Below are 26,075 nucleotides of genomic sequence, written 5' to 3' on the forward strand. Positions count from 1 at the left end.
AGGCAGTGTTCAATAGCCTAAAAAATAATTAAAATATGTTTTAATAATTAGTTTATCCTAACTAAAGGTTTTAGGCTAGTTGTCATTTCCTTTCTGTTTATCAGAAGTTTAAACTATCAGTTGTATAAAATAAATCAGCACACCTTCATTTGAAATCTTTAAATATTTTATTGAATCCTATGTAAGTTGTTGAATTGCATTCCATTATAACCTGTTGCTGCAATATCTTTGGAACTTCACAGGATGTGGTGGTATCCTGCAAATTAAAGTGTGTGAAATAAGATAAAATGCCATATGGCCATGTTTAATAAATTGGTTCCTGTAAATTACCTAAGCTTAACTATGTTGAGTTTACCTAAGCTTCAGTATGCTGGGCATAGTTTCATTTCATGCTATAAAATTTGCATTTTCAGTGTTTTGTTATTATAACATTAAGTAGAATATTTTGTATGTATTGTATTGCATTAAATGTTATTCTTTATAAGCTGTGTTTTATAATATCTATATGTTATATCTTATTAAGAAATTTTTGTAACAGCATATTGTACATAAAAATGATAATACAGAAAATAAAGAAAGAATTTTTGCTTTATAAGGTGCCTTTGTTATATAGTACCTGTTGTGTTAGTATTTTGCTTTAATTTGCCATTTATTGTAATTTATTATTGGGAATTTAATCTCTTAATGCATCTGTTTAAAGAGAATACAAAATTAGTTCCATGTTCAGATACTGTATATAATATAAATTCAAATTGAAGTGGTTCTCTAATTATATAAGTCACATCTGGTACGTATGCTTTTATAAAACAATTGGACAATGGTTATAAATTTAAATATGGTACTTAATCATGGGCTCATTATGCCATGTATGTATAAGGTATAAGATTAGTTATATACCTTATTTAATTATAAACAAGAGTTAAGTTGTAGAAAATTATTAGATCTATCACAGAAAAATTTGAAATGAGATTTCCTTTATCATTAACTGCTCATTTCTTATTTATAAATGCCAGATAGTTTATCCAGTTTATATTTATGCTCAAATTGTCTGACCTGGGCTGAAATACTTGGGGTGGGGGGAAGTTAAGCCATACCTCCTAAATCCTTTTACTATTTAAAATAGCACCACTTAGCGGGTCTAAACTAATTCAGAAACCTTTGCGGGCATCCACACAACAACTCACCAAAGTTTCATCACAGTCGGATGAATGGTGTAGGAACGGATACCAGGACAAACAAACAAACATTTATTTATAAGATAAGCTAGATTTATAAATGGACTTAGCTGTGTGAATTTATTGTCATTACAAATACTCTTAATGTTAGTTTACATGCTTTATTTGCCCGATTATAGGTCGAGGATTTTTCCTTCATTTTCTCTGATAAAATGAGGGGTTGACAATCTGTATGCAGGGCCAACTTACATCTGGATTCGACTGGGCTCTTAAGTTGTTTCATAATTTACTTTCATTTCCATGTCTGTGATGGAGTAGTTACTACAGTTTGTAGTAACTACCTTCAGCTATTATTATTAACCCAGCATGTTGGTTGGTTTAGTGGTGAACTTGTTATCTCAAACCAGCTGATTTCAAAGTCAAGAGAATTCTAAGGTTAAAATCCTTGTAAAGACAGTTACTTTTATACAGATTTGAATACTAGATCGTGGATACCAATGTTCTTTGATGGTTGGGTTTTAGTTACCTCACATCTCAGGAATGGTCGACCTGGGACTGTACAAGACCACACTTCATTCATACATACATTCATACATATCATCCTCGTTAATCCTCTGAAGTAATAATACCTTATGGTGGTTCTGGTGGCTAAACAGAAAAGGAGAAGATGATTATTATTATTAATAAAAGTACATAATTATGAATTTCTTATTTTCATAAAGATATTAACTTTTTAAATTAGAATATATGTTGATTTAAAACATAGAATTATATTTTTAAAGAAAAGAGATGATTAAATGAGTCTATGTAACCATCTCAATTCCCCCCCAAGGGAGAACACCTGCCTTGTGACATGTCTGGTCGCCATACTACTCCCTAGAGTCTATGTAATCAGTGAATGTTTGTAATATTCCCATTTTGCAAGAGGTTTTGCAGCATCAAATCATTGTTAAAAATGATGGGCGATTCATTGATTGATTCAAAGTTTGTTTCTATTTGAAACAAACTTTCACTGTCAAAAGAATAGTTTTCAGTAGGCAGTCAAATATTGTGCTTTTAACCTTTTTAAAAAATTTGTTGATAATCTACTGTGCAGTATTTCTAAAGATTTTTGTATTATAGATTTATCAAGTTATAGTATTTCAGTTGCTAATTTTTTCTACCAACAAATAACTGTATTTATTTCTTCAATGCAATTAATATTCTATCCATCACATTGTTTAAATAGTTGATTTAAAGATTTCAAAGAAATGTAAAATTTGAACTGAATAAGGTCACACTGCTCATATGTACTTCCCTATTAACTATGTAGTTTTCTACATTCTGTCAAGGTAATTTATACAGTTAGACCTGTTCTCATTAATTTTAAAAGTAAGTTTTACAGTGTTTTAAGTTAAATAACTTTGAATCACTATTTCTCAGTAGTAAAATTTTTTTACAAAATAATTTTGTAAAATCAAAATTACTTTGGCCTTAGACCAAAAAATTCATAGGATATTCTGTAAACTACAGATTATGACAAAAAATGAGATTTTGCAAAAATTTTCTACAACTATTTGTACCATAGATGAAAAGTAAATGTTATTTTTGTCAGTACCAATTTTCTATTTTACACCTTAATTATGATTTTATAGTCTTATTTATTTCTTTTTATATACACAGTTTCATTGATTTATGAATGCACTGCTTGTTTCACTTTATTTTCATAATTCATTTAATGCAGTGTACATTTAAATGATCAAAATATAATAAGATTATTTCCAATTAACTAATTTTTAATAATTTTTCATTTACCTGTAGGAATGTAAAGGTATAGTCCATAATAATTTTTTTGGCGCTGCCTGATAATTTACTTTTTGCTTGCTTGCTTTTGCTCAACACATAAATTTGTGAAGCCTAGATGTGTTTTAATTTTCACCCGTCATATTATACACTTATTTATTTATATATGTTTTAATTCAGTTCGGAAGAATCAGCAAATCCTAACGAATTGCTGTCGCCTCCTCGAACGACTAATGGGCCTGAAAATGACTCACCTAGTCCAAATAGCGATACTACACCGTTACCATCTGGTGAATCAACACCCCAAGCGTCACCTTCTCCATCCAGTGCTCTGCCAGATACACCTGAGCCCGTCACCAAAAAGTTGGGTGAGTGATTAATTTATTATTGAATATTTTTTGCACAGATACACTTGATTAATATTTCATTGCAGCTGTTACTGCATGAATTACATATTAAATTCTGCAATTTCTTTAAAAAAAGAATGCATGCTTAATATGTATAAATTTACGTACTTTTAAAAATTGACTTGGCACAAAATATTTCATTTCGTTTCAGGAGTTTTAATTATCACTCTTGTAATTCTTTTACTAATTTTTTTTACTTGTAACGGTAATTTTGTAGAGATATTACTGTATTTCTTGCTATCATGCTTTATGATTTTACGTAGCCTACTAAACATTTAAATTATTTTTATTCATACTCTGTATTATGTACATAAATAGTATTAGAGATTAGGTTTTCATAATTTTGAATTAATATTATTTAATAGTTCTTATTAAAATTTATAAATGAGTTTTTAACAATCTTTAGGAAATTTTGCTCTTGAAGTAGTATTAAAATTCACTTTTTTAATGATTTTTTTCTGTTTCTCTGTATTTAGATGAGAAAAAACTTGAGTTCATTTCATTCAGTTTAGGACAAATTTACATTTGGTTACAGTATTTTTATTACAAACTTAACTTAAGATTAATTTGTGCATTAAACACAGAGTTATGTAAAATATAAGATAAAATAATTGGAATTATACATTACATAATTACCAACTTAGAGATTAATTGAAGGTTAACTTATTATTTCTGAAAAAGTATTAATGTACAAGCTGTTTTTTCATGGTATTAATGTAAATTATGATTGATTATTATGTTTTTTTACGCATCCATTGCTTTTTGTTTATAATCTAACATCCATAACTTTTAGTGATAAAACATTCAAAACTCTGATTAAATAATTTAAAAAAGTGTGTTTATAATTAAGTTTAGGAGAATATTAGTTCAGGAATAATTTCCTTAGGATGGTTCAGTTAATTACTTTTAATTATTTTCAATACTTTTAGTGTTCCTTAATTGTTTTAAAATCCTGTTTCAATCTATTGACAGTACAAAATGTTAAATATTATGTTTCAGGTGAACATAAAAAAAACTAAAAGAAATATTACTAATTGATTATTTTAAATTAACTATAATTCATCTTGTAATAAATGAATGTAAATTTATAATGATTGTATTAAACATTCCATTCTAATGTTTTTAATGTATGTATTTGTAATATGAATTTAAATTTAGCTGTAATTAATGTAAGCAAATAATGGCGATTCAGTCAACTATTTAAAGTGTAATAATGTTATATGGATTGCCCTTATAAATCATGTTAATACTAAACAATTTTTTAAATTAATTTCCTCTTAATTATTTGATGTTTTCAAAAAGGAATATTCAAAAAAGATATTTTCATATTAGAAAATTTTTTCAAAAGATTTAATTGTAAGTTAAGCCCATCTATAAGGACTGTAGTTCACCGCAGCAAGAAATGCTAAATTATATAAAATTGTGTTAATAGATGCTATCTATTTGTTCAGAATGAGGTAAACCAGGTGAGCAACACTGAGATGTTCTTACATTGATTGATTTACAGTGAATTTTTGGAAGTGTGTATGAAAATTATTCTCTACATCCATTCTTTGAATCAACTTTGTTTTTTAACCAACATCAAAAAATTAGATTTTTTGCATAAATGGTTGAAAATGTTTAAAAAAAATCTTTTTTGTTCAAAGTTTCTTAATATTGGTTTATTAAAGCATAATAAAAAAAAATAGTTTGGCTTCTTTACAATATTTTCATGCAAAAATTTAACAAAGTTAGTTGGTACACTTTGATTAAAATTATAATATACTATGTTCTAAAAAACATAGCTTAAGCCCATTTAGCAGTTTCTTTATATCATTTCTTTGTACTTACTACTTTTCTTGTTTTTATAAAGACTGGTTTATCAGCTATGTTTTTACTGCAAAAATTTTCTTTTTTCTTTTGGTAAGTTTATACAGTTTTAAATAAAAATTGAATTAAAACTTGTAAAATAAAATTCACATCACAAAAAACTCCCTCCCTTTAGAAGTAAAAATTTTTACTTCTATTTTACTTTATTTCAATTTTTTTATATTTTGGCCTTTTGAAATCAGTACTACTTTAAAAAAATACTTTCAACAGTTTACCAACCCTACTTAAAATTTTTAGCTCTGACTGTAAAAAAAATTCTAAGCTTAAAACAGAATTGAAAAAATGTTATTTTATATTTTTAGTACATTTTAGAAGTATATTTTTCTTTATAATTAGGAAATTTTCATTTTCTTCTTTAAATTCCAACCTGAACATTTTTATTACTATCTTTAGTTGTGCAAATCCAACAACACTTTGATATATTACAGTTGTAATTGGACTTCATTTGACATTTAATTTTTAGCAAAAAAAAAAAAAAACATATATTTTTTTATGTATATCTTGTTGAGTATTGATTTATACGTTGGTACTGTAAGAAAAATGTAAACTATCTTTGGGAAAAAAATTTAACTATTGGATGTTGACACTTGGCTTAAATGTGGAGCTAAATGTCTTTGACAAAAAGCTCCATAGATTGTAAAAAACTGGACTTTTTTAATACTCTATTTTTGTTGTTCTTTTTTTTTATTAAAAATTTGTTTACATAAGCCATTTGTCAAAGAACTTTTTAAATCTTTTGTACTTCATCATAATTAATAAAATGTAGAGAGTCAAAATGTTATCTGTAGTGTTTGTTCCCTGGAAAAAACATATTAAATTATTTTTTAGCTGACGATGCTCCATACAGAACTATACACTCTTAGTTTGGTTTGGGATACAATCACAGGCAAGGATAATACCATTTTTACTTATACATATCTTGTGTATGATATTAATATTAATTCTAATATTAATGGAAAATTGTATTTCCATACAATCATTTGTAATGGAAATGTTAGCTGCTGCTGCATGTAGCAGCGTCTGCCTACCTAGTTTTGATAAGGAAGTCTATCATATCCATGCATTAAGTGTTTTGTCATTGATGATGGTTAGCAGTGGTGATGCTGCATCTTCAAAAAAATAATTGGTCAACAGGTGCATCAGTGGCATGAGATTGTGCCTGGCCATACAGACACAAGAAAAACTGAGCATGTAAGGACACAGTCTTGAAAAGGAGTCTACATAGTTCAGTGTAATTGTATCCTCAGCACTAAAATTTGTTGAACAGAAGTGTGCAACATATTTTGCACTATGATTGCATTTTCAACCAAATAAATCATCCAGGAATTAACCACTGCATACTTGTTGCGGATGGCTAGTGCACCTATATCGTGCATAGTGACATTTAAAGGTGCCGCATCATGAGTAATGGTTCTATAAATAAACAAAACTGCTGATATTATTACAATCCTCACTAATACTACAAGCGATTACTTCCCAGTTTTAAGATTTTTAGTGATGTGGCATTTCAGCCGAGGGAATTATTGGGCCCCAACTTCTTCAAGGGTGATGGCAGATTTTCTATGACAGCAGCTTTTAAACCCACATATTTTAAACATTTTCCTTTCCTGAGTTGAGAAGCGGCAAGAATGTGGTTTCGGCAGGATGGGGTGTAGCCCATACAGCACGACTGTTAATGGACACAATAAGTACTACATTGCCCAGGCTACTTCTCTCTTGATTTAGTAACTTTTAGTGGCCCTTCCATTCACTAACCTTCTCTGCAGTAAACATTTTTTTTAATGGAGGTATTTGAAGGCAGAAATTTTCACTTATACCTCTGACATTAACAGCCTTAAAAATGCACTCTGTCAGACAATTGTAATGTTACACAGCACATTTTATGTTGAGTCTGGCAAATATACTTGGGAGATGGCAGCAATACCTTGATTGCCATGGAAGACATCTACAAAAATATTCAAGATGCAAGTCCTGTTTAGTGAATTAAAGACACTGAATTCCTTAAACATGTTGTATTGTATTTATTGTTTTGCATAATAAATGTATTATCCTACTTTTAAAATGAGTAATGTTAAATACTGCACCTATATTTCATGCTTGTTAATTTTTTTTAGTTCATAAAATTTATATATTATTAATCCATTTTTTTCTTATTTTATTTAATGTGTGTAACTAATTAGTAGTACTGCTAATTAAATTGTAGCATATCTCTTTATCTTAAAATTTGTAAATGTAATGTGAAAAGTATCAGATGTAAACAAACACCCATTATCTTTTTTATTACTTTCATTAAGTTTTAATAATAAGCAGTATATTTAACAAAGATTATGTCAATAGTTGCAATAAATACAATATGTGTACTTAAAAAGATATAGGTAACATTTTTTCATTTTTAAGAGTTTTTTTTTAATTTATTTTTTTCGCTCTGCTTTGTTCACAAAAATTTTTAATTTCTCTTGAACAAGAAATATATTTAATGTATAGCATTAAAATAATACTCATCTCATATATCCTTTAAAACCCATTTGAAAGTAAACATTATAACAAAAAACTTAAAAAAACTTTTCATTACTTCACAAAAAAAGTACGTTAATTTTAAGTTGGAGGAAAACTTCATATTTCCATTTGAAAATTCAAGATAGATAAAAAAGTAACAATTTAAATGTTTTGAATGCTTAGATCAGAATTTAGTTCAGGGGAAACAAAACAAAATAATGCAAACCTTAAAAACCAGCAAAAACAATTTTTTATATCTGTTTAATCTTGGCATTTTAAAAAAAAAATTTTTTCATTTTTTTTTTTTTTTTTTTATATTACGTGGATATTCAATACAAAATAATTGTGGGTGTTTGTTTTAATTTTTTTGTATGGTGCAGTTTGTTGGTAGAAGGAAATAATCTTAAATTTTGATGTTAATGAATTTCAAAATGCTATATTTCATACTAAGATTTTTTTTTTCGATGGTGAAAATGCTTTTGCATTATCACCCAGATACTAAGTTTATGCCTATAGTCTCTATATTATTACTATATGGCTGTAGATTTCTTTATTGATTCGATAAGTAAATGACAAATGTCCTCGTTACTGGAACAAAAATTATTAAATTGTCATCATCTAATTAAAAGTTATTGATTGCTCCTAATTACCCATCATTGTATCTTCTGTGATTGTGGACTTTGTGGCCACTTCCTTATTGTGCTGGCTGCACAATAGCAGCATTTAATGTTCCTTTTGAAAAGTTTTGATGGGTTCACTAGCACCATTATAAGTATGTTATTACTAGATTTTTTCATGAGATGTTTCTCATTGCTCTAAAATCATTATTTAACAAGATGTATGCTAAAAATTCCTTCCGAGTTGAGAACAAATAAATGAAGAGTTGACATTAAAGTGCAAAGCACCTTTTATTGCTTCATTAACTGCCCAATTTTACCTAATTTAATACTACTTTAATTTTTTTATTTACTTTAATTTAATGGAATAAATCTTTTTCTTTCAAAAAATTAATGTATTTAGAAAAATAAATATTAAAGTAATGCAGCTACACCTAAAATATATTATAATACAGCGTTTGTATATTGTATTAAGTATAATGAAATAAACAACTATACTGCCCTGAGTGCTTTAAGTTATTTAAAATTTGTTTTCACATTTTCCTTTTCTGTTTCTTGGTGCAATGAGCTCTGTGGGTTTAAACTTGGAAAATCCATACTTTTTTTTTATTGAAGATTATAATAATTAGCTATTTCACAATTCATTGAGTGAATTTATAATTTTCTGAAAGTAATTAAAGTTCTTGTATTGTACTCAGTATCGTAACAAGAATCTTAACTTTTAAAAAGTAAGCAGTAAAGTTGAAAAATTATATTAGTTCACCTTAGAGGTATAATTTTTTTTAGTTATGAATAATTTTAATGTATTCTGGAAATATCTGCTATTAGATTTAAATAAAAATGACATTACATTTAAATGTATGGTGAGGGTTATGGTGGTGGTACACAGGTGAAGGTCTGAGCCCCAGCCCTTGCCTGGGCAGGAAAGCAGCAGAGCCATTGAGGTTGACTACAGCTGAGAATCCACTGATCCAGCCGTCAGAAGTACTAGTCTCACAACGCCCAGTACTCACCGCTGAGCCTGTTCTCACACCGCTAGGTAACATGCTACATACTAAAAAAAAAAATAAAAAAAAAACTTGTGTACACAATTACTAACATTTAACTGATCACATAACAAGGATTGCCTGATTGCTTATTTCACTAATTAAAAAAATCTCATAATTGTATAAGTTCAATGTAATCTTAAAAGTACAAAATGTTATCTATGTATTTTCAGTGTTAATTTATGCAATTTTTTTCAGTTATTAATGATTTAATAAATGAGCATGCAATCTTTCAAAATTTCTATTTTTTTTTTTTTGGGGTTAAACACTACCATACATTTTTTTAAAAATAAATGACAGTTACATAACTCTAATCTTAATTATTGCAAGTTACATATCTTGGTTTGTATAAAAATCTTGTTGATTGCGTCTCATGTATGTAGCAAATAAAAAACTTGCCTATAAAAATTTTAATTTGAAAAACTGTAACAATAATAACAAAAATGGACAACTTTAAAAATAAACTTTGAATCACTGGGGAATATTTAATCACTTTTGGGAAACCTCTTTTTAAAGGATTATATTAGAAAAAAATACTATAGAAATGTAAGACTAGGTAGTTATTGTTTTAGAAATAACATATTTTTGTCACAGAAGTAATTTTAATTTCATAGTTTAGTTTGTTATTAGAATTTTACAGAAAAACTGAAATCAAATTAAGTTTTATCTTTCTTTTTTTTAAACTTTTAAGTCATTTTATAAATGTTACGTGATCTAATTGTTTGGGTGGGGACAGTGGTGGCTTAATTCTTTCAAAACTTTGTGTTTCAATAAATATTAAATGATTCAGTTATTAAATCTTCAAGAGATAAAATTCTTTCAAGATAATATCGAGAGAACAGGAAGCAATCTATAGGATGAAATAAAAAAACATTGGTCTTGTTCCATCTATTAACTACCTAATAACCTGAAAGGAGAAACATTAGAGATTTCTTACTGTACCTTATAAAGCACTTACAATTGACCTAGAGGTGGCCATATAGTCATCATCTTACATTGGAAGATAGAACTTTTTTTTAAATTTCAAATAGTGAACTGCAATGCTTATGAACTTTAGTTGTCAATATGTGACTGTTATTATGTACGGTTTATTCTTAATAACAAATCAACTACATCCAGAAAAACTGCTCCTAGCATTAACTTTATAATTTCCAGTATTTATTTAATGTGGTTTCAGCTGCACTTTCAAATTTTAGGTTGTCATTTCAGCTATTAAAAAAAATTAGTGTTGAAGTAATCATAAGAATTTTGAAACATTAAGAAGTATGTAAATTAGGGGTAGGTTTTTTTATTAAATGGGCATATTTAAAACAACTCTCTAATTATATGATTGTGTATAATTTATATTGTTTTTTGATCATGCATTAATTTTATAAGAGTAAAAAGAAATATTTTATTTCTTAAAATAATTCTCATCCATTTTGCAATCTGAAGTGTTGATGAAATATGATTTCATTAAGCACGTAAGTTTACTTTCTCCTAAATAAATGATTTTAATAAACCAGTCATTTAGACCACCTTAAGGATTGATCAGAATTGTGTATGTATAGATAATTCCTTTGGCTATTATGTAGACTAATATGTTTTGTAGTTGTGTTGCTTTTTTTTCTTTGTATTGTGTAGAAATAAAGTAGTTATCTTTTTTTGAAGTATACTGAAATATGCATCATAAATACTGTTTATCATTGAAAAAACTGTTGTCTGTATTTTAATTCCTTAGCTTTGTACATTTTGTTTATGTATAATTTCAGTTAATGCTCCTTTGTTTTCCTTTCAATATATAAGTTTTTATATGATTTTCGATTTAAGATTAGTTGACAGTAGGGATTGAATATATGATTATATGTGAATTGTACTATTTTACTACTCAACTTGAAACCGTATATTTAATATTTATGAGGCAAAACTATTCCAACACCTGTTATTATAATAACACTTCCCACATCAATCTTCTGGTAAATACTATTTGATCACTTTCAGTGTAGTAAATAATGCTACTTGTGGCTTGTGGATGACATTTCAAATTCTTTACAGTAAATAAATATATACCAATGAAAAGGTGATTTATTGAAAGTGGATGTATAAAGAATTGAAAAGAAGCCTTCATTTTAATGTGAATAAGTTATGGAAGTTTTTCTTTTTTTTAGCATTGAAACAAAAATTTATAATAGTTAAATGTTAACCAACAATTTAAAGTAATAAGCAACACTGAAAAAATTTGTTCTTAGAAATTAGAAATAAAAGTTATATACTGACTTTAAGAAATGTAAATTTGTTTATTTTAGAATGTTCAGGTTTTTTTAATGGGAATTAGAAAACAGCATTGTATCAGTACTGCACTAAAATAATAGTTATTTACTTTTTCCTGTAGTATCTAGTTTGCAAGGCTGTTAAATACTGCCCTGCTAATGGATATTTATATTGTTTTTATATATTCATTACAGAAATATTTATTTAATGCAGGGATAGTGTTAGTGCTACCCTCACTAACACGATCTGAGCTGTTAAGAGTTATTTATATGGATTATCGCTATTATTTGTATTTAAAATATTGTGTAGTAAGTAATTTTTATTTATTTAAAACAGAAAAACTAAGAAGGAAAGATGAAGCGATAAGGCAAGCATTAGTTGAAAAACAACAGTTAGTTGCTGATATTCTCCATATACCAAGAGAAGAATTTGAAACTATAGCAGAACTAGCCGGTGAACCAGCAACTGATAAGGAAGCTTCTGAACTTGTTTTGGCAGCTGTTAATCAAGGTAAATATGACTTTTATGTATGTCTTTGTCTATTATGTAACTAGCATATGTTTACAACTGCGGATATAGTATAACATAATGCAAAAATATTAAATAAACAATTTGTAAATTTCAAAAGTTTCCAGAAGTCAACACCATGTAATCTGGAAATACATAATATGCCATGTCGTAAATTCCTGGTGTGTTTTCTTTTAAGGTATTTGATATCATGAAGAAAAATCATTGCATTTCATTAATTTTAAAGAACCTTTGTTTTAGGGGAATTCTTAAGCTTAAAGGGGAAAAGTTTATATTTCTCATTTATAGGTAAAATTAGGCAAGGATCTAATGTTCAATTAGACATAAGTACAAGGATGATATAGATCAGTGTTTATCAACCATTCATATTTGCGACCCGATTTTCAATCATAATTTTCATCGCGCCCTCCTCTTGTACAGTAACAATGTTTACTACAATAATATATTTTGAGTGTTTAGATGCTAAAGCTACACTACAACCTTAATTACAAACCTTACAAATTACCAAAAATAAGTAAATTTATTGATATTTGCCAACATCAATCCGCTCCATTGACAAAACCAGAATTGATGCCATATTATTGGACATTCTCCAATTTGTCTGCGCAAATGTATATAAATGCTGCACTTGTTGAGAAAATAAAATCAAGAAAATATTCTAAAGAATACTTAAATTTTGCCAGTAGTGAAGTAAATAAAGAAGAAAAAGGCCCCTGTTTGTCATTTGATCAAAAATTTTAGCAGCAGACATCATGAAAAACGTAATAAACTTAAACAACATTTTGAAAAGCAAGCATTTTTAAATAAATTTTGTGAATGAAAAAGCTTCACTTGCCTCTTACAAAATTTCACATAAAATAGCCAGATATAAAAAGCCTCACTCCATTGGTGAAGAGTTTATCTTGCCAGCTACAACTGAGGTTGTAGAAATTATGTTTGGAAATAATTTTGCCAAACAATTGCAGTCCATATCTGTATTAAATGATACTGTTGCTTGTCAAATTGGTGATACAGCTGAAAATATACAGCATCAGCTTTTCGGGAAGTTGCGTGACAAATTGTTTTCAATTCAGCTTGATGAGGCAACAGTTAGCAATAAAAATGCTCATTTCATTTCCTATGTTCAATTTTGTGATGGTATGTCAGCAGTAGAACTACTTTTCTGCAAACCAGTAGGACTCAAAACAACAATGCTTACATTATTTGCTATCTTAATTTTATAAACAAGGCAAACATAGATTGTAAAAATTGCATCGGAATATGTATATATGGTGCTCGTTCAATGCCTGGAAGATTCCAAAGTATACAAGCACTTATGAAAAAAATCTCCACAGTGTGTCTGGACACATTCCATGATCCACAGAGAAGCTCTGGTGCTAATGACAGTTGTAACTGTAGTAAATTATATAAAAATGAGACTCCTAAAATCAAGAATCTTTTCTGCACTTTGTAAAAAGACGTGGGTGCATTACATTCAGCATTACTATTTTATTGCGATACAAGATGGTTATCATGTGAGAAGGTTTTGGAACATGTTTATGAATTGAGATGAAATCGCCATTTTTGTAGAACAGGATGACAGACCAGAAGCCAAGAAGTTTCAAGATGGTTTATTTGTGATGGAATTAAGCTACTTGGTCGACATATTCGAGAAATTAAATACCTTGAATCTTCAACTTGGATACAAGTGATAAAATTAATGCTTTTTGTAGAAAACTGGAATTGTGGAGCAGAAATTTAAAGCAAAAACCTAGAAATGTTTGTAAATGTGGATGAATGTTTTAAAACTTACAAGGCTGAAGAACAACATGTTATAGTTGTTTTTGTAACCTTTGAAAATCATTTAGCCATGCTGGCAAAGAATTTTAAAAAGTATTTTCTTGCTGATGACAACTTGGTAGCAAGTTACAAGTAGGTTAGGGATCCATTTCAGAATACTCCCAAAGGGCTGTCACCTGCCAAAGAAGAAAGCTTTACAGACTATGGCAAGTGATGAAATCAAAAGACAATTTAGTAATAAATCACTCTTTGAATTTTGGGGAGGGGTGAATGATGATTTTTCTGCACTGAAAATAACAGAATTTCGTATACTATTACCATTTTCAACATCCTACCTTTGCAAAACCAGATTTTCTACAGTGGCTGCTTTGAAGACAAAATATAGATCTCAGCTAAATATAGAAAAAGAACTCAGAATGTCTATTTCTAATATTAAATCTTTCTTTGAAAAACTTTGCAAGTCAGGCCCAAGGGAGTCACTAATAATTATTAATTTTTTTTTTAATTTAGTATTTATAAGTATATTATATCAGTGTAAATGTGTATTTACACTGATATAATTGTTATAAACGTGATATAAACTTTTATAAATATTAATTTATGAAGTCGATAAATTCCAGCCAATTCAAAGCAGAGCACTGTGTTAAGAGAAAGGCAATCTTCATAGTACCTTACTTGTGCGTACAGAATTAATAAACTATTTAAATGGTTGAATTTAAAACTTAAAATACAACTCTTGTTTTTTATTTATTATATCTGAATGTATTTTGTTTTGCTTTCCTTTTAAATTAATAAATTTTTTTAATAATATTTTCTTTTTGATATGCTCGCATTCCCCGTTTAGTGTTATCATGCCCCCTGGGGCCCCCCAGGGGGGAGATGTTAAAGAAAAAAATTTAGCTGGTATGTTGGGTTTAATAAAAATAGAAATAGGGTAAAAATTTTTAGGAGTCAAATACAATTTATTTTCTACATTTAAATTTAGTTGTGTGATTTAAATAATTATTATTGATATGCACGTTACTGAAGAATTACTTAAGTAGCTGTATGGGATTTAGTATCCAGGATTATGAAATTTGACCCTTAGATTACTACTGAGAATATTTTGTTAGTACTTGTTTAATGTTTATATTGTCAAAAATATATAATATAAAAATAATTTAATGAATGAATATTGGCTATCACCAAGATGAAATAACTTATCAAAACTGAGTATTTAATGTTAATTTTTTATTAATGGTGTTTTTGATCAGGATTAAGATATCATCTATTTCCAAAGCAATTGACTCTGAAGTAGCAGTTTTACTTTAATATTACTAAATATTAAATACAATTTATTTTGTGTCTTATGTGATCCTAAAGTTTTTTTACTAGTAACTGTAAGCAGTGATTTAAATTTAATAACAAAACATAAATGTTAGTGTTAGAACTTCAGTGGTAAATCAGTCAGTAATGAAAAAATTGGTTGGATTTTATTTGTATTGTGCAAATACAATATAATGTAGTGTACAGCACAAAAGAAAGAATTTACACTTTGTCCAAACAGGAGGTTTGGGGGAATTTAGAAAATTTCTCTGTGTATCCAAAGGTAAGGTATGAACTAGTCTGATATAAAGTTTGAAGTCTATAAGTTGACTAAAAGTGCCCAACATTTGTCACACTTTTTCATGCTGTTAATGTAATATTTTTAATCATGCTTTATCTTGGAATTTTTTTATTGTCTCCCCTCCACAGTAACATTGAAAACGTTTAATTTAAAATCCTATAAAAGAATCTTGATTAAATATAAAGAATCACAGTTTTTGCCTGATGTCTGTAGCACAATTCAATGTTTCAATGTCTTTGATTGAAAAGTTTTTGAGAATTTTTACAAATAAATTAAATAAGATACATGACACCAGTTAGTCAATTTAGTCATGATACCGATTATAAATATTTTACTAATTCATAGATTCACCATAAACAGATGTGATTTGTTTAAATTTCTGCCTGGAATTATTCACCTTTTTTTAGTCTATTACAGAATAACTTTGTATTTAACAGGATTTTAGAGCTACAATGTCATTTTAAAATTGTACACACATGTACTAATAAAACAAACACTTAGCTCAGATATGTTTCATACTTCCAGAATGCTAACTTAAAAAAATCAGCTATGAACTGAGTTAATTATTTTTACTGAAACAAGAATTAAGAGAGCGCTTGATTATTGTATAAAACATACTTTAAAAAATTCTAATTATTTGTCATGTTCATTTATTGACTGCTACGGTCTTCATCTGTCTTGATTAATTGATTTCTTTTTATTTAAAGCAAATCAGCTGTCTGCAGTTGTTAATGAAGCACTCAGGGTTACTGAAGAGGAAGCTGTCAGTGCAGGTGCAACTGACCCTGTTGCTAGGTGTAATCGTATGCCAGGAATTTCTCCACATCGTTTGCAGACTATAGCTTCTGCACTTAATACCCAACTCACACAGCTTCTGGTGCGTATTTTTTTTTTTTAATTTTTTACTTAAGAAATTTACCTGCAAATAAAATCAATTTTTTGATTGTTTAAGTTAGGTAGATTTCAACTTATTTAAGTAAGTGGAAATTGAGGAATTACATCAGTTCACTAGTTAGGCAGTTTTCATTAATGCATTTACTGTTAACACTGCTAGTAAAAAAATCTACTGGTATCTGTTATGATCTTTAAAATTTATTACTGTTCTAATAGTTTCCACATTTCAAAAATAATACTATTTGCTATTGCATTAGAAGAGCACTTATTCTGAACTTATATTTTGAAAGTCTTAATTAAGTAATTGAGTGAAATCTCGAATTCTATTTAAACTGTTGACTCCTTTAAACTGAAACAAGTTCAAGCTGCTTTTCGTAATTTTCATTACCAACTTGTGCCAAGAAGGTTTTTGTGCCTTTCTATAAAAAAAAAAAATAAGTGGAATTTGCTGATTATTGTTAATGGATATTTAATAAATGCTTGTTTAATTTCTATTTGGATAATTTTATGTATTATTTTTCCCTAAAAAATGTATAGTTCAAATATATGTTTTGTGTGGCAACTTATATATAAAACCATATGAAAACACTTTGTTAGTTCACTATTAGCAACAAATATATATATATATATATATTTAAATTCTGTTAAATAAAAAGTACTTTGGTGAAAAATTAAGGTATATCTTATCTCTATATTCTGTACTAGTTAGTTGGCTTATTTAATAGAATTTAAAATAATTTAACTGTACAGAGGAATAATATGAATCTTAAAAAGACAAATTTCAGTAAAATAAATATTTGTGTGTTTTATGAATATACCAATATCTTAAATTATGACCAGCTGAATTTCAAAAAAAATATATAAATTATCTGTAAAGTATACAAAATTACTTTATTTTAATGTTTTTTTAAATTTGTTTAAGATGTACTGAAATCGTATAAAGGAAAATTGACAAGGGAAAAGTGATTTTTACACTGATTAGTAGTAGTTAGTTTAATTAAATAATTATATTTCAATAGATCTGGTATAATTTATCAAGTATGGTGATCCAACTAATGATGCATTCTATTTCATTTGACCTTAACTCTTTAACATACAGGGAGTCCCATATAAAACGCAACCCAACCTTATATTGGTAGGTATTGAAATAATAAAAAGGCATGTGTAAATGTAAATGTAATTTTTATTATTACCATCCATTACCTTACATTTAGAGTAAATGTTGGAAGTGGCCACCATCTTCTTGAATACAAGCTTCAATTCTTTTTACAGCGTTTCTTGCAACTTTTTTCAAAGTTTGTGGCTGGATATTTAATACAGCTTGTTCAATATTGCCTTTCAAGTGTTCGTGGTTTGTTGCTGCAGGCTTTTTCTTTGCGGTAACCCCATAGAAAAAAATTTGCCGCAGTCAAATCTGGAGATCTTGGTGGCCACAAGCCTCGACCGATAACACGATTACGAAAGAATTCCTCAACGAAATCAAAAGTTGAACCTGAGTAGTGCGATGTCGCACCGTCATGTTGTAGCCAGCAGTGTCTGTCTTCCTCTTCCAAGAGTGCGATGAACTGAAATAAAATATCCTGATATCGTTCTGCATTAATGGTGTACTCGGAAAAAAAAGGACCGATTATTTTCTTCCACGATATCGCGCACCACACGCTCAACTTCTGCGGGTGTAATTGTTTTTGGTGATAAATGTGGGGATTTTCAGCACTCCAAATTCTACTGTTTTGGCTGTTTACGTAGTCATCCAAATGAAACCGTGCTTCATCTGTGAAAAATAACGAATCCATAACATTAATTCCCTCACGCAGAAATCGACTGAACCATTGACAATATTGTAGCCGTTTTTCTTTGTCGGGTTCAAGAAGTCGATGAACCATTTGAATGCGATAAGGTCGTAATTGTAATTGTTTGGTTGTCCGATGAACAGTTGATTTAGACAAATTAATTTCAGCAGACAAACGTCTGATCGATTTATTTGGCGAGGCGAGTAATCGGTCTTTGATTTCAGTGACTGTATCTGTATTCAACACTGACGCAGATCTTTTGTGTTTCTTGTTATTAACAGAACCGGTCTCTCTAAATTTTGCAACTGACCTTAATACTGATGTTTTGTTAGGAGCTGATTTATCTGGGTACTTATGGCGAAACAAATCTTGCACTGCAACCACTGATTTCGTACTGAAGTACAACTCAACAATGAAAACACGTTCATCTAGCGAAAACACCATTTTGTCTCTAGCAATACACTGAACGTTATGATTGCATTGTTGTTACTATCGGTAGTGTTCTACTGCGTCGCCGCGATGTTCAGATGTTGGACGAGTCCATTTCAGTAACAAGTAGGGGAGTAAGCTTGACTTTTGAAATTTCATGGATGAGTGATTGATGGGTTGCGTTTTATATGGGACATCCTGTATATTTATGTTATCTATCTAGTTATGTTAAATCGCCATATTGACTGAAAAAAAAACAAGTTCTTTATCACATCTTTTATTCCTTTTATATAACCATAAAATCAAGGAAATATTGAAGTTGGATTGGGTGAATTCTTCCCTAGCCCTATCTTTTTTTTTTTACTACTTACAGTTGAAATCGGCAAAATGAATTGTTTTAATTAGCAAATAAACTTTAGACCACAATGAATTGTCTGAACAGTTGTGATCATGTTGGTTTGCATCTTTAACCTTCATGTCACAATATTGATCAGTTATTACTTTTTGTGATTTTTAGAATATTGCACTCTCACTAGTTTGGTTATGATTATTGGCTCTTTTTTTTTAAACATTAATAACTCTAACAGAATTTGGTGTTATGGATTATATAAACATCCACAGTCTTCTAAGCATTGAGGCATTAGAGAAAATTGTTAATGTAATATTTAGTTGAAAAAAATTAATTAAATGCAAAATGTAGTAGGTTAAAGTTAAATTAATTGTTTAATTGAATGCTAATTTAATCGCTTTTCTTAAATATTTGCAAATATTACAAAATGTGGAGACGACTATAGACATCATTGATTTGAGTGTTATTTTCTGCCATTCCTAGCATTATTACTCCACCATTCATAGTTGATCTGGCGTGCTAAAAGTATTATTGAGCCTGGAGGTACTCAAAAATGTGTCAACCGTGAATGGTAGAGTAACAATGGTAGGAATTGCAGAAAATAACACTCAAATCAATTATGGTAATCAAAGTGGAAATATGAAATACTTTGAAATAAAAAAGACATCCATAATAATAATAATGGGAACATAATAATAAGTACATACATTTTGTTTAAACAAAATCCATTCAAATGTAACAATGCAATGTGGAAATTAAATAAATTTACATTTTACATTTGTCATGGCACAGTCGGTGCTGTCACTGTGTGATGTCATTAAGGTCGTGAGAAATCATCTGCAGTGTTTTGTAGGATACAAACAATATTTAATCTATAAAAGTTGGGCTTGTGTCACCATTGGTAAACCTCAAGAATTTATTTTTAAAGTTTATGATGTTTTCTTCGTATTGACAGAATGCATTTTTTCTATGCAGAGGTAATGTCATAGTTCTATAAAACTTAAGCATTATCTCAGCTTATATTATTTGATTACATGTATATTAATTCAATTTACTCAACTTTCTCTGTTTTTATTAAGTAATAAACTGGACCAAATATACTGGATGAAGGTAACTAATTAGAAAATTATTTCTCAGTAACATTTTAGATGTTGTTGGAAGACCACTATATTATACTCTGCAATAAGACCACAAATATTTACTCTATTTGACCTCTTCAACTTCATAATGTTGTTCAGTTCCAGATCTCAAAGTAACCTCTGAAAGTTTATTTATACTGCCTTATATTACACCATTCAGCTAGAGAGAAGAATTGTTCAGTTTGTTTACACAAATTGTGACAAGTCATAAGAGTATACGGTACTCATATTGGCACAATACCTTGTGACCGGAACCCAAGTACTTGTAAAAAAAGTAAAATTTGAAATATTCAAAAACATGAGTATTTTTGTTTATAGTTACGTAGTATCTTTGTTAGCTTGAACAGTTAGTTAGAAATCATTCAATCAGTCAAACAATCATTAACAGTTAGTTATGGACTCCAATATTATACACCTAGCTGCATAAATCTGGTCTTATGTCTCTTTATTTTTGGAAAGTTTTATTATATGTGGCAGCAGTCACAATAAAGTCATTTTTATGGATCTTACTTCAAAATTGTGTGGAAACAGTTGCCAAGTAGTGTATCCCAAAATTGATGGATTTATATACCTATCCATGCTATAGGTCTACAACAGCAATATTACGTCTAGTTAAATCATAGTTTTATAAACTTTTAATTGATTTTATTTCATTATTAAAGCCATTCTGTGTACTGTAAAGGCCTTGCACAATTGAGAAAAATGTGTAATTATTTTTAATTGGACCTGAGTGCCTGTGTTCTTTGATAACCAGGATTTAATTAATTCCAATGTCTTTAATTTTTATCTGAAACTGGACAATCCTTATTTATAAATAAAATAATTTATTTATATAAATAAAAATTATTTATAAATATTTTCATTGTTTTTTTATATTTGACCACACTAACTTATGCAGGTAATTTTTTTCATACAAAATAAACAGATTTTTTGAAATCAGTTTTGATGATTTTCTCTGAAATTATCTTAGTTATGTTTGAAACCAGCTAAGGTTGTTTATATTCTTTTGCTTTAGGTTTGTGCTTTAAGTTTTAATTCTTTACTTTAGCATTGAATTAAACTCATTGAAAACATAAACTTCTTGTACATATTCATGTTGTTTACCATACCATTGACTGATAACCAATTTTTTTTAGAATATTATGGCAGAACGTGATGAGGAACGTGAACGGTTAAGAAGGGAACTTCAGAGGTCAAGAGAACAGATACATGCTATGCATGAACGTCAGGATCATGTGTTAGAGCCCAGTAAGTCTATATTATTTAAAATGGTTATATGCACTGCATCTTGATTTTAATGATTAATTCTAATTTTTTTTTATTTCCTATTAATTTATTCCTTTTTTTTAGCATGTAAATATTATAGATATATCAGAAGTGTTTTTGTTAACTTTCAGATTTTACTCTATAATGTGATTGGTTTTAGTTTTGTTTCAACTTGTTTTCCCAATGTGATTTTTATGTATTCAAATCATTACATACATTTTTTTTTTTAAATGTCAATATATTTGCTAAACTTACTTTGTTACCTACTAACTGAATGTACATAAAAATATGCAAAGATTTGATAATTATAAAATAAATTAGCTCAAAAAACAAAATACATAAATTTTATTTTCTTATAAATTTTTCAGTAATGCTGTTTTCAGCAGTTGTAGTTTCACTGCATTTATTGCACATTTGTGTTATTACATAAGATAAAAATGTATGTTATAAATTCAGTAGGTATTATATCATAATCAACAAATTATAATCAGTTACGTTGAATATTGTAGGAAAAATACAATTGATAAGAATGTATATTTAATTTACAGGAAATGGTATTTGTATATAATGATGTTTTTTTTTGTGAATAATCATGTAACAGTGCACACATATAATGACGGGTGGTGAAACTATCCTACAAAGTATTTATATAATAAATGTGGTACATTACATGTATCATTAAGCTTAGGTGATTTATATATTTTAAAATAACATTAATTGCAATAGTTTGAGATTTACAGTTTGCCATTGTATGAAACGACAGATAATCACTGTAATGCTTTATTATGTTGCATCAATAGATTTCATTTCAACTCAACAAATAGCAACCCTTTACAATAAAGTATATAATGCAAATTTTTTTTCTCTTTCTTTTGGTAAGATATATGATTATTCTATTACTTTTTATTATCTTCTTTAGTATTACTATTGTTTCTGCATTGTTTTACACATTGCTATTACTTTTTGTTAAGTTTTTGATTTCTTCATTGTTTAATTTATTAGAAGTTGGTGTATTTTTACATTAGTGAATATAAGCTGGTAGATGATGAAAAGTGAAATTGACTCATGTTTACATTTTTAAAAGAAGAAAACATTGTGTCTTAATTTAATTAAAATGACTTTTTTTTTCTTTAGTGTTATTATATTCATAAATATATTTGTTCCCATTGGAGGCTTTGTGATATCAGTAGTACTAAATTCTTTTATATAATTTCATGAGTTGTGTTCCCATAATAGTTGTAGTTTCATTATCTGTTCACATTTTTATCTTTCAGTAAACCAGACTTCTTAGACACATTTTGTGAGCCAAAGTTAGCTAGTTTGAACAAATTGATGTTGGATCATGAAAAGTTCTATATGAAAACTATTTTTTATTTCAGTTTAAACAGATTTGGTATCTTTTATTAGTATATGTAAGCATTTTTAATTTTCATCGATTTCTATAAAATTAAGTGTTATTAAGAAATGTAGACTTTTTTTATATTGCTACATAAGCTTGCGTGGAATATGAAAATGGAATTTTGTATCGTTTGAAAAATTCCATGCCTGACCGGAATTCGAACCTGGAACCTCTGGATGTAAGGCTGAGATGCTACCACTCTGCCACGGTTTATTTTAAAAACCATTATGTTATTAAAATAAAGAATTGTTTGGTTTTATTCTATTCTATAATAAATTAATTTTATTATTACCTTTATTTTCTGTTTATGCTTTATTGCAGATTAATATCTCTGAAAGCTTCAATTAATCAGTAATACTTACTGAATTTGTTAACTTAACATATCTATTGTTATAAACAACTATAGTACATTTTTTAAAGAACCAATATGAAAAGATGACACATTACTGACTCTTATCACCATCAAACAGTGTTGCTAACATGACACAACAGATACAACTGCTAACCTAAACACATCTCTTATCAAACACATCCTGACCCTTATAATTATATTTTTAATGTTTGGTTGGAGTAATATCTGCATTGTGTTTTTACCTCATTCATATCATTTCTTTGAAAATATTAACTGTAAAAAAATAATGAATAATGTTTCTTAGCAAGGTGATGTTTGCTTTAGACATGTGCGTTGCTGAAGTCACAATTGTCTCTGTGCATGTTCATTCATTTCTTATGTGATCTGTAGAACAAAATAATTTCATTTTATTTTTTACTTAAAGAGAAGCATCTATTATCAGCATATGAATTATTAATTTATGAATTAGGACAATTGTACAACCAACTATATATTTCTATTCACACTGTGCTTTTGTATTTCTTGACTTGCATCTGGGTTACCTCCTGTATTTATTCCATTATTATTTGGTTATTATAGTTTAATGCTTGGAATGATGTAGAATTTATATTTTAAGAAAAATTTGTTAGTTTCTGTAAAGTACATATATAATTAGATATTGCATTCAACTAAGATTTATAGTAATGATACGGGAACTAGAATAACAATCCCAAAAGCAAAGAATTATAATGTGTGTAAAATATAGTTTATCGAACATCGCAACGTTTGGTATGATAACTATTATATATAATTTTAAAACAGCTTACCAAATTCCAATTTTATTTCCTCTGGCGCTTTGGCTATTCTGCCATCTTCAAGAGAATAATTATGACTTAACATATATAAAAACTATAACCTTATATAATTAAATTATATATAATATATTTATGAGCATAACAATTGAGAAACTATTACAATACGGACATACTTAGACTTAAAACTTTAACTTTGATGAATTTTAACAAAATGACAATCAATTGTATTATGTATATATATATATATATAATACAATTGATTGTCATTTAATTATGTGAGATTATAGTTTTATATATGTTAGTCATAATTATCCTCTTGAAGATGGCAGAATAGCCAAAAGTGCTTGAGGAACTCAAATTGGAATTTGGTAAGCTGTTTTAAAATTATATATAACTGTAAAATAAAATTTATTTTTATTGTAATTAGAAATGTAGATAAGATGATGCTGCACTGGACAGTGGTAGTCTTCTGCCTGCTTTATCATTGACATAATATATTCTTCAGATCTTTGTATTCATATGCATGTGCGTGCATCCACGCGCATGTATTGTACTTGTTCTTTGCCATTGGTCTTATAAAATATGTTTTTGTTGAAGTTTTATTTAATTAAAACACATTCACTGAATCTTTTTAAAGTGAATATAATGTTTATTATTTTGAACCTTGTATGGTTAACCTTGTATGTATGTTTAATAATAAAAAACATGCTAACTCCAAATTTCTCTTAGCTATTTAACTAAATTAAGTAGCTTTAATTTTATTTTCGAGCTAGGAAAAATTATTTTGTTGATGCAGTAGCAATGTTTTTTTTCCAATTTTGTTGTATGAAGTGAAGTGATACTGCATGCATCATTATGTCTTTCCTGTTTTTGCCTTAAATGAGTGAAATTTAGCAGTTAAACATTTTATATTATTATACTTAGAGTTATTTTCTTATTTTGCAAAACAAAAGGCATGGCTTGTGATATTTTGCATTGTTGCGTGTAGGTGCAGAAGTAGAAAATACAACAGGCGTTGAGATTTCTGTGCCTGATCTGCCAGTTGTACAGTGTGTTGTTACACAAGAGGTTGGTATAGCACTTAGAATAAATTTAGACTTCTCTGATTTATTTATTCATTTTGTTAAGTACTGTGGTAAAATATTTGTACAGATGCAAAAATATTTCCTAGATGTGCTAAGATTCAGCATCAGTGGGATTCTTTAAATAACTGAACAAGAAACCACCTACTTTATTTACATATGGTAGTTGTCATACCTACCCTGTAAATGAGTGTTTTCACAGACAGAAGTGGTATAGTGGTTTTTAGATATGAAGCCTCAAAAGCAATGAGGAAATGAATAATAACACTGATAAACATAATTTTTGTTTCCTAACATGCAATATAAGATTTTAATCTGTTTTTTGATGCTGAAAATGAATATTTATTGTTTAACGTAACATAATTTGTAAGCTATAAATATACAATACTAGACAAAGAATTAAATCATGTCATAGTCATATATTATGACATAATAAAGTGAACCTTCATGGACAATATTAATCATGTCTTTACAGGTCAAAACATGTAGATGAAAACACAGCTGTGTTGTTTGTATTAAGCACTGGATTTAGGAATGAGTTAATTTTGTTCAGTCTTATTGCTGTCTTAAGTTTGTTAACAGTGCAGTGTCATAATGCCTCAAAATTGTGTAAATGATGTGGTTGCCTTTAGTTATGTATGTGGTGAGTTTACTGTAAAATCAAATAGAAAAAACATTACACCTTTAGTTAAAAAGCAATATCATTTGGACCTTCAGTGTAAAATTAGTGATTGGGATAAGATGTGGGCTCCTCATATAGTATACACTAATTGTTCTGTATTTTAAGAGGATGGCTGAAAGGTACATGGAAGGCTTTGCCGTTCAGTGTACCTGTGGTTTAACATGAACCAAAGGATCATGTAACAGATTGTTACTTTTGTTTGTCAGGTGTGTCAGAATTCTAAAAAATCTAAGCATACTGTAAAATATTCTTCATTGCAATCTGCAATCAGGCATGTACCTCAGTGAAATTATCTAGTTCCTGAGCCACCCGTGAATGTATGTTTCGAAAGCAGCAAAGAAGAA

General features: G+C 28.4%; 1 protein-coding gene across 8 annotated transcripts in view; it reads left to right on the forward strand.

Annotated features, from left to right (window-relative positions):
- RhoGEF2 (Rho guanine nucleotide exchange factor 2) overlaps positions 1–26,075 on the forward strand; it is a 1,010,441-nt gene that overhangs the window by 973,052 nt on the left and 11,314 nt on the right. For 6 of the 8 annotated variants that reach the window (XM_075355526.1, XM_075355527.1, XM_075355528.1 and 3 more), the window contains 6 exons: positions 3,138–3,325; positions 9,236–9,385; positions 11,979–12,152; positions 16,263–16,432; positions 21,293–21,404; positions 24,956–25,035. In XM_075355526.1, the coding sequence (XP_075211641.1) occupies positions 3,138–3,325; positions 9,236–9,385; positions 11,979–12,152; positions 16,263–16,432; positions 21,293–21,404; positions 24,956–25,035 (874 nt within the window). The remainder of the gene's footprint in view (positions 1–3,137; positions 3,326–9,235; positions 9,386–11,978; positions 12,153–16,262; positions 16,433–21,292; positions 21,405–24,955; positions 25,036–26,075) is intronic. The other 2 variants (XM_075355529.1, XM_075355530.1) reach the window with 2 other exon arrangements.

Source organism: Lycorma delicatula, chromosome 2, assembly GCF_047948215.1.
Source record: "Lycorma delicatula isolate Av1 chromosome 2, ASM4794821v1, whole genome shotgun sequence".
Lineage (NCBI taxonomy): Eukaryota > Metazoa > Arthropoda > Insecta > Hemiptera > Fulgoridae > Lycorma > Lycorma delicatula.